Below are 10485 nucleotides of genomic sequence, written 5' to 3'. Positions count from 1 at the left end.
ATCATAGCCAGACACGGTGGCTCATACCTGTGCTGGGAGGCCAAGGCAGGCAGATCACTTGAGGTCAGGAGTTCGAGACCAGCATGGCCAACATGGTAAAACCCTGTTTCTACTAAAAACACACAAAAAATTAGCTGGGTGTTGTGGCACACGCCTATAATCTCAGCTACTTGGGAGGCTGAGGCAGGAGAATCTCTTGAACCTGGGAGGTGGAGGCTGCAGTGAGCCAAGATTGCACCACTGCACTCCAACCTGGGCAACAGTGTGAGACCCCATCTCAAAAGAAAAAAAAAAGAAGAAAGAAAGAAAAGAAATTAGCTCACATGATTATGAAGGCTGAGGTCACAAGATCTGCAGGGTGAGTCAGCAGCTGGAGACCCAGGAGAGCTGATGGTCCAGTTCCAGGCTGGAGATTCAGGAAGAACCAATATCACATTTCAAGTCTGAAGGCAGGAAAAGATTCTCATCGCCACTCAAGATAGCCAGGAAGCATTTTTCCCTCACTTTTATTCTACTCAGGCCTTCAAGGGATTGAATGAGGCTCACCTCCACTGAGTGGCAATCTGCTTCACTCAGTCTACTGATTTAAATGTTCATTTCATCCAAAACACCTTCACAGAAACACTCAGAATAATACTGGACCAGTCAGGTTGACACATAAAATTAACATCATGTCTTCTCCACATTTTCTGTCCACTTGTTATTTTTATTTTTTGAGATGGAGTTTTGCTCACGTTGCCCAGACTGGAGTACAATTTGCACGATCTCAGCTCACAGCAACCTCCACCTCCAGGGTTCAAGCGATGCTCCTGCCTCAGCCTCCCGAGTAGCTAGGATTACAGGCATGCGCCACCACGCCTGGCTAATTTTTTTATTTTTAGTAGAGACGGGGTTTCTCCATGTTGGTCAGGCTGGTCTCGAACTCCTGAACTCAGGTGATCCACCCGCCTCAGCTTCCCAAAGTGCTGGGATTATAGGCATGAGCCACAGTGCTCGGCCAACTTGTTCTATCACTTACTAAGAGAGGGTTGTTGGAATTTCCACCTCTGCATGTGTATTGTCCAGTTCTGCAGTTCTGTTGGCCTTTGTCAGGCACTTTGGAGCTCTGTTCTTAGGCACCTGTACATTTAGAACTGTAACATTCTCCTGAGTGTTCCATCCTTTATCTTTAGGAAATGGCTCTCTTTGTCCCTGGTACTGCTCTTTGGTCTGAGGTCTGACCCTGTCTGATATGAAAATCACCACTCCGTTTTGGCAGTAATTTCTAATTCGGTTTTATTCCCTGTGCCTTTTTATTTATTTACTTATTTTTTAAATTTTCCTGGTTTCCTTGGTATCTTCTAAACCTGTGCCTTTTTTGTAGCATCCTGTGCTCTTTTATTTAATGGCTTGCCTGTTTGACTTTCCCTAAGGGTACATATTTTCATTTTTAAAAAATCAGCTTTAGGCTGGGCATAGTGGCTCATGCCTGTCATCCCAGCACTTTGGAAGGCCAAGGTAGGTGGATCACTTGAGGTCAGGAGTTCAAGACCAGCCTGGCCAATATGGCAAAACCTTGTCTCTACTAAAAATACAAAAATTAGCCAGGCATGGTGGTGCACGCCTGTAATCCCAGCTACTCGGTAGACTGGGGCAGGAGAATTGCTTGAACCTGGGAGGTGGAGGTTGCAGTGAGCCGAGATTGAGCCATTGCATTCCAGCCTGTGCAACAAGAGTGAAACACTGTCTCAAAAAAACAAAAAAATTAGTCTGCAGACCTGTAATCCCAGCTACTTGGAAGGCTGAGGTGGGAGGACTGCTTAAGCCCAGAAGTTCAAGGTTGCAGTGAGCTATATGAGTAGTGAGCCACTGCACTCCAGCCTGGGTGACAGAGCAAGACAGTTTCTAAATTAAAAAAAAAAAAAAAAAAAAAAAAAAAAAAAAGTAAACCAATCTATGAGAATTTATTCAGAAGTGGAGAATGCTAAAAGGAAATAAAAAGTCATGCAAGTAGCAAGGGCTGTTATTAAAGGGTACTAAGTGAGGCCCCTTCTGAGACCTAGGCTCAGACATCATGCATGGGAAGCAGCCAGCCTTGTGAGTGCTGCTGGTCACCATCCTGCACGTGCAAAGGTCTTGGGGCAGGACGGAGGCTGGTGTGACCTCCTGAAGCCATTAACAGCCAGTGTGACTCTTAAAAGGAGAGGAAGCGGGCCCAGCGTGTGCTTACAGAAGGAAGTAGCTGCCTTGTGGCCTTTCCCATGGCTGATTTATTTCTTTTCTTTCTTTTTTTTTTTTTTGAGACAGAGTTTTTCCTAGTGGCATGCTCTCAACTCACTGCAACCTCCGCCTCCTGGGTTCAAGTGATTCTCCTGCCTCAGCCTCCTGAGTAGCTGGGATTACAGGTGCATGCCACCACACCCAGCTAATTTTTTTACTTTTAGTAGAGAAAGAGTTTCACCCTGTTGGCCAGGCTGGTCTCAAACTCCTGAACTCAGGTGATCCACCTGCCTCAGCCTCCCAAAGTGCTGGAATTACAGGTATAAGGCACTGCTCCCGGCCTTGGCTCATTTATTTTCTAAACAAAGCCATTTCTTCTGAGTCAATGATTCTCAAACTTTATAGCATATCAACTAGAAGGATTGTCAAAACAATGGCTGCTAAGCCCTTCCCCCAGAGTTTGTTTTATAGGTGTGGAGTGGGACCCCAGAATTTGCTTTCCTAAGGGTGGTGGTGTTGCTGCTGGCCTGGGGATCCCACTTTGAGAAGCACCACATTATGAAGGAGACAGGACACTGATTGCTCTTGACAGCTGAGAGGCAACACAAAGGAGAATCTTTTTAAGCAGTGTGTCTGTGCTTCAGGTCACACAAGAGCCAAGTCAGGGCAGCCAGGGCCATGACCCTTTTGGCGCTGTTGGGAGGGGAGGAGGGTACTTGCTCCTGGATGCTCCCTCATCGCCACTGTGCTATCAGCCAGGTGGGGTGGACACAGCCTGAGGCTGGCCAGATCTTTGGGGGCCCTTCTCCTATTTTCCTTCTGCCGGCTCAGGCCTCCTCAGCACAGGAGGCCAGACAGAGGGGCAAGTTTGCCTCATTCTGGCCTCTTGGTCCAGGGCATGGAACACTTCCTCTTCCCTAAGCATCCCATCCATCCCTGTATAGTTATGCTTCCTCTCCTCAAGGTAACAAAGTTTCTCAGACAAGAAACCTCTCTAGTCACTTGAGCCCAATTCCTCTCTTCAGGATCCAGGACTCTCAAGCATGGGATTGGGATTACATCAGCAACACTGATGTAATCCTGATCACGGATTCAATCCTGAAACGACCAAGGCAGTGAGTCTAGAGTGAGGCCAGGTATTTCCCTGTGATCCAAAAAGCACTCTGCATGCACTTTCCTGAGAGTTGACAGGTCTGGGACACCACTGCCAGCCTCACAGCCAGCTGGATCCTAGATTCCTGGTATCCATTCACTTCCATCTGGTTTTCTTATCCCTGCTGTGGTCAGCAGAATACCACCCTCCCATATCCATGTCCTAATCCCTGGAACCTATGAATATGTTAGGTTACATGACAAAAGGGAAGGGAATTGCCAATGGAATTAAGGTTGCTAATCAGCTGGCCTTAAAGATTCTCCTCAACTATATGGGTGAGCCCAGTGTAACCATGAGGGTCCTTAAAAGTGGGAGAGGGCTGCGGAGAGAGAACCACAGAGAGGGCAGCAGTGGAGGGACTCTGGCTGAGGCTGCTACTTTGAAGATGGCAGAACGGGCTGCGAGTCAAGAGATGCAGGTAGCCTATGGAGGTTGGAAAAGACAAGATTCTTCCCTGGAGCCTTCAGGAGGAATGCAGCGCTGTCGACACCTTGATTTTAGCCCAGTGAGACCCCCTTCAGTCTTCTTACAAAACCGTAAGCCCCAAACTGCAGATGCCAAAGGTAGTGAAGAGCTAACTCAAAGGCATTTGTGGGTTTGCCTTGCCCTACGGAGCGAATCCCATTAAGAGTCATAGGAAGATCCCACAATTAAGAAGCTTACATTAGCAAAAATGCCACCAGCTGTGATTGAAAGGGACAGAGACAATACAAAATGAAGAGGCCTTCGTATCCCCACACTCATTTCTTTCCTGGGTAACCCAGTCCTCTCCCCTTAACCACAAAATGCCTCTAAAAGGGAGTCGACAGTTGGAAAATTGCTTGTGGAGTAATTTCCAACCGGCTCGAGGGAAGGCCCACTGAAACATCCCCAGCCTACAGCAAGGAAGCCCTTAAGAGAGACAGCATTCAGGAACCTCTTCCCACTAAAATGCTGATCAAACGCTTCCCCTGAAATGACACAGCAGTTCGCGCCAGCCGACAGGTTTTTTTATACTTTGAGGGTTCCAGGCCACCCACCCACGGCTGCCCTGTTCAGACTGAGGCGCTTCTCATCTCCTCAGTCTTCCCAAACTTTAAGTACGGCTCAAGAGAACCGTGAAAGCCACCAGGGGTTGCCCTGAGTCGAAGGCCAAGGAGGAACAGGCATCCCGGGCGCAAGAAACCGCGGAGGGTAAACCAGGCGCCCAGCGCCCACGAAGGTACGGCGCCTAGCGTACGCCCAATGTTCCCAGGACCCTTCGCGGCCAAGTCGCTTCCTCTCTCTTCCCGGGGCTCCTTATTGTTGGATTCTGGTGGACTTTAAAGAAGTGTGTAACAAAAAAAACACGATAGATAATAGATTCTGGGAGCAAGAACAGGCGGAAGCCTTTCTGGGAAGTAAAGTCCCTGAGCGTGTATGTATCACAAACCTAGGAGCAGGAATGAAAGACTGACCAGAAACACAGCCCTGCGGCGATTTATGGGAAATGGAGTCCGGTGAGGCCGCGGCGGGGCGTGTGCGCATGACCGGAAGTGGCGAGAATCAGGCGCCTCCCTCTGGCGCCGTAGCGGGACCTTGGCGTTGGGCGGGCGGTGTTTGATCCGCGGTTCCTGAGCTCGCGCGGGTTGCCTGTCGATTGTTGCCAGTTGCCAGCCGTTTTTCGGAAAGCCGGCAGCCGGCTTTTTCACCGGGTTCTGCTTGAGGCTGAGTCAAAGAGTGGCTGTGACTCGGGGGACGGAGTGGGACACCCGGCTGGGCAGGCCTGGTCCGAGCACCCGCGACCCAGCACCGCAGGATGAGCCCGTGCTTCTGAGGCGAGAGGCTGGTGAGGAAGAAGTGTCCAGCCTGAGAGCCGTCAGAGCAGCCCTGGAAGACGGGTGGGGGCTGCCGTAGACAGACCCTGACGCGCAGAGAACTGCTGGGAGGCTGTGGCGCGAGGTGGGACTCAAATGCTGGAGGAAGGAGGTGAGGAGTGGTAGAGGGAGCGATCGTCAGGAGATCGGCCGCTGCTTCGTTTGTCCACGACTGCCGCTGTGAGAGCCGGATCAGAACTCTCTTCATCTCTTCTACAGGTGGTTGGAGACAGTCCTCTTTTCTTTCTTTGCCCGTGACACAGCCCCAGGAGATCCTGAGAACATGTGCCCCGACAGTCCTTTTTTTGAGTAAAGAATTCGGGGGTGTAAAAAGTTTGAGGACCTCAGGGCTGCGCCATTTCTGAGTATTGTACCACGTACCCCAGTCTGCTTGATGGACCAATGACAGTGGAGAGTAGGGAGAAGTGGGTTCCTGAGGACTCTGTCGCTATTCTCCTTCTGGCCCTTCACGGAGCAGCCAGGGATGCCTGCAAGCCCAGGAAAGTTTGAGGGCAGGTCAGCCCAGTAGGATTGTGAAGTTGTGGAGGACAGGGGAATTTGCAGTTAGAAGGCACAGGTCCTTGTGAAAGCTGTGAGGTATCGGCCATGTCTCTTAACCTGTATTTCTCCATGGAAGAAAGGACAAAATAACGTTACTTTGTTTACCTCAGAGAATTGTAATCATCAAATGAAATAACACTTTTGAAAGCACCCTGAATGTGGTACAGAACAAACGTGTAAGCAGGCAACCTCTGTAAGCCTTACCACCAACGCCTGTGGTGTTCACCCTAGATCAACTATGTTTGGTCTGTTACTCTCCAAGTGCAGTTTTACATCCAGCATTTGGTGCTGTCCACAAGATAAAGAGGTCCTTATATTTGTTTTTTTGTTTTTGTTTTTTTTTTTTGGAGACGGAGTTTCGCTCTTTCTACCCAGGCTGGAGTGCAATGGCGCGATCTCGGCTCACTGCAACCTCCGCCTCCTGGGTTCAAGCAATTCTCCTGCCTCAGCCTCCTGAGTAGCTGGGACTACAGGCACGCGCCACCATGCCCAGCTAATTTTTGTATTTTTAGTAGAGACGGGGTTTCACCATGTTGACCAGGATGGTCTCGATCTCTTGACCTCGTGATCCACCCGCCTCGGCCTCCCAAAGTGCTGGGATTACAGGCGTGAGCCACCGCGCCCGGCTGTTTTTTTGTTTTATTTTGTTTTTGAGACAGAGTCTTGCTCTGTCACTCAGTCTGGAGTGCAGTGGTGCGATCTTGGCTCACTGCAACCTCTGCCTCCCAGGTTCAAGCGATTCTTCTGCGTCACCCTCCTGAGTAACTGGGACTACAGGTGCCTGACATTACAGATGCCTGATATCCGGCTAATTTTTGTATTTTTAGTAGAGACAGGGTTCCACTATGTTGGTGAGACTGGTCTTAAACTCCTGACCTCAAGTGATCCACCCACTTTAGCCTCCCAAAGTGCTGGGATAACAGGTGTGAGCCACTGCACCTGGCCAAGAGGTCCTTATATTTGGTCTTGCAATTGAGTAGAGAGTGCAATTTCACATCCAGCATGTTGTGTTATCTTCCCCAGAGACCTGGGAAAACAGGTGGTCATTCATCCTCTCCATACTACGAAAGAGTGAAAATACGTGCTGTCAGGTTAGATGACTCAGTAGCAGAGGGTCTGTCCTACGATCAGTATCTAGATCTATTTATTTATTTATTCAGACATCCTTCACATATCATAATACCGTTTTAAAGTGAACAATTCGGTGCTTTTTAGTATTTTCGCAAAGTTGCACAACCATCACTATTTAATTCCAGAACATTTTCATTAACTGAAGAAACCCCATAGCCTTTAGCAGTCACTCACCAGTCCCCTATTTCTTTGCAAATCCCTGGCAACCACTCATCTACTTTCTGCCACTATGGATTTGCCTAGGATGTTTCAAATAAATGGACTTCTAACATGTGACTTTTTTGTTTTTTGAGATGGAGTTTTGCTCTTGTTGCCCAGGATGGAGTGCAATGGCGCAATCTCAGCTCACTGCAACCTCCGCCTCCCGGGTTCAAGTGATTCTCTTGCCTCAGCCTGCCGAGTAGCTGGGATTACAGGTGCCCACCACTATGCCCCGCTAATTTTTGTATTTTTAGTAGAAATGGGGTTTCACTGTGTTGCCCAGGCTGGTCTCAAACTCTTGGGCTCCCTAAGTTCTGTGATGCCCTCAGCCACTTCTTCACTTTCTTGACAGGGTCTTTTGGAGCACAAAGTTTTTAATTTTGAAGAAATCCAACTTACTTGTTTTTTCTTTTGCTGCTTGTGCTTTTGGTGTCATATCTAAGAAATCATTGCTGAATCCAGGCTCACAAAAATGTTTGGTTTTCTTCAAAGAGTTCTACTCTTCTTAAAATTTCTTTGGGATAGTGTCTCACTCTGTCAACCAGGCTGGAGTGCAGTGATGTGAGCACAACTTGCTGCAGCCTCGACCTCCCTGGCTCAAACGATCCTTCCACTTCAGCCCCCAAGTAGCTAGGACTTTGGCACACACTACCAAGCCTGGCTAAATTTTGTATTTTATTTTATTTTTTTTAAAGATGGGGTTTCACCATGTTGGTCAGGCTGGTCTTGAACTCCCAACCTCAGGTGATCCACCCTCCTTGGTCACCAAAGTGCTTGGACTACAGGCACTGAGCCACCACGCCCGGCCTAAATTTTGTATTTTTAATAGAGACGGGGTCTTGCCATGTTGCCCAGGATAGTCTCAAACTCCTGGGCTCAAGCAATCTGCCCACAGCAGCCTTCAAAGTGCTGGGATTACAGGCATGAGCCACCACACCTAGCCAAGAGTTTTACCTCTTAACTTTAGGTCTTTGATCTATCTTGAGTTAATTTTTAAATATGGTATGAAATGAGCCTCTGCGCCCAGCCTTTTCTTTTCATTTAAGCAAATGCCTTAAATTTGCAGAGCCACTTTCTCCAAAGAACTAAGTAATAGATAATCTTTTTAAACTATATACTTAGGCGCTGGGCATTTGCAGACTGCTTTATTTGTATGTTCCTTTAATCTTCACTGCAACCTTACAAGGGATTATCATCCCCATTTTGTAGATGAGAAAAATGAGACTTAGAGAGGTTACATGATTTGCCCACTGCTGCTGAGTGGTAGATCATGGATACGTGAGAGTCTGTTAACACTCAAATGCCTCCCTGCATCTGAGTGAGTTGATGGCATTTCTGAGGCAGGAGGGAATGGAGAAATTTACATCACACAGGTCTGCAGATTCAGCCCAGTGCCCTGGTAGCTGCTATGTTCCGTCTCCACAATGACAATTGGTGACTTCATAAACTGCTTTTATACCTTATTAGTTTTGTTCTCTTTCTCTAGTACTACCTTCCCCAGACCCTGCCCTTCCCCAAGAGGAAAACACAGGAGAGGAAGGAATGGCTGCTGGTCTCCTCACAGCTGGGCCCCGGGTAAGTTGCAGATTAACTTTGGGAGGCATCCTTCCCCCACCCCATCCGCCCCAGGGTTGGCTTGCTTTTTGATGTTTTATTTATTTATTTATTTATTTATTTATTTATTTATTGAGACTGAATCTCATTCTGTTGCGGTGCAGTGGCATGATCTCGGCTTACTGCAACTTCTACATCCTAGGTTCAAGTGATTCTCCTGCCTCAGCCTCCCGGGTAGCTGGGATTACAGGCACTACCACACCCAGCCAATTTTTTTGTGTTTTTAGTAGAGATGGGGTTTCACCATGTTGGGCAGGCTGGTCTCAAATTCCTAATCACTCAAGTGATCTGCCCGCCTCTGTAAGTGCTGGGATTACAGGCGTGAGCCACCACGCCCAGGCTGTTTTTTGTTGTTGTTTTTTTTTTTTTTCCTGAGATAGGGCCTCAATCTGTCACCTAGGGTGCAGTGCAGTGGTACAGTCACGACTCACTGCAGCCTCGACCTCCTGAGCTCAAGCAATCTCCCCACCTCAGCCTCCCAATAACTGGGACCACAGGCTCGTGCCACCATTCCCAGCTAATTTTTTAAGTTTTATAGGGTCAGGGTTTGGGTCAGGGTTTTTCTGTGTTGCCCAGTCTGGTCTTGAACTCCTGGGCTCAAGCCATCCTCCAGCCTTGGCCTCCCAAAGTGCTAGGGTTAGAGGTGTGAGCCATCCCACCCAATCATTGTAGGTTTTGTTTTGTTTTTACAAGTTTTCTGCAATGAACAAAGTAATTCATTTTCACTGGAAAATAGAGAAAACACAAAGAAAAAGTTAAAAATCACTCTTAATCCCACAAAAAAATAGCACCTAACATTTTGATTTGTGTCCTCTCAGTCATATTCTCTCTCTGTCTTGTTGTTGTTGTTGTTGTTGTTGTTGTTGTTGTTGTTGGAGTCTTGCTCTGTCGCCCAGCCTGGAGTGCAGTGGTACAGTCTCAGCTCACTGCAACCTCTGCCTCCCGGGTTCAAGTGATTGTCCTGCCTCAGCCTCCTGAGTAGCTGGGATTACAGGTGCACCCTACCACAGTGCATCCTACCACACCTGGCCAATTTTTGCGTTTTTGGTAGAGACGGGGTTTCGTCATGCCGGCCGGGCTGGTCTTGAACTCCTGACCTCAAGTGATCCACCCGCATCAGCCTCCCAAAGTGCTGGAATTACAGGGGTGAGCCACCGCGCCCAGCTCATATTCTTTCTTTTCTATATTTTTCCCAAAGTGGATTTTATTCTGCTCTGTAATGTTTCTGTTTCCACTTAGCAGAATTCAATGAACATTCTCCCATTTCACTGCATATTCTACCAAATCATTTCTAACACATTCTTGTTTTTTTTTTCTTAAATAATTTCAGCTTACTATTTTAGATTCGGGATAGGTGTGCAGGCTTGTTATATGGGTATATTGCGTGATGCTAGGGTTTGGGGTACAGATGATACCATCACTCAGGTAGGGAGCATAGCACCTCATAGGTAGTTTTCAGCTGATGCCGCCTTTTCTCTTTCCTGCCTCTAGTAGTCCCCAGTGGTTTCTGTTCCCATCTTCGTGTCCATATATACTCGGGGTTTAGCTGCCCTACTCATAAATGAGAACATGTGGTATTTGGTTTTCTACTCCTGCATTAATTCACTTAAGATAATGGACTACAGGCCGGGCACGGTGGCTCAAGCCTGTAATCCCAGCACTTTGGGAGGCCGAGGTGGGTGGATCACGAGGTCGAGATCAAGACCATCCTGGTCAACATGGTGAAACCCCGTCTCTACTAAAAATACAAAAAATTAGCTGGGCATGGTGGCGTGTGCCTGTAATCCCAGC

The 10485-nt window shown here is 48.0% G+C and overlaps 1 protein-coding gene across 2 annotated transcripts in view; it reads left to right on the top strand.

The window, feature by feature from the left end:
* The first annotated feature begins 4856 nt into the window (after window positions 1-4856).
* ZNF79 (zinc finger protein 79) overlaps window positions 4857-10485 on the top strand; it is a 21042-nt gene continuing 15413 nt past the window's right edge. The window contains exons 1-2 of one of the 2 annotated variants that reach the window (XM_017549092.2): window positions 4857-5299; window positions 8567-8655. In XM_017549092.2, the coding sequence (XP_017404581.1) occupies window positions 5284-5299; window positions 8567-8655 (105 nt within the window). In that variant the 5' untranslated portion in view covers window positions 4857-5283. Of the gene's footprint in view, window positions 5407-8566; window positions 8656-10485 lie in introns of both variants that reach the window. The other variant, XM_017549093.2, reaches the window with a different exon arrangement.

The sequence above is a fragment of the Cebus imitator genome, unplaced genomic scaffold (assembly GCF_001604975.1).
Source record: "Cebus imitator isolate Cc_AM_T3 unplaced genomic scaffold, Cebus_imitator-1.0 Scaffold216, whole genome shotgun sequence".
Taxonomy (NCBI): domain Eukaryota; kingdom Metazoa; phylum Chordata; class Mammalia; order Primates; family Cebidae; genus Cebus; species Cebus imitator.
This window is presented reverse-complemented; position numbering and strand designations above follow the sequence as displayed.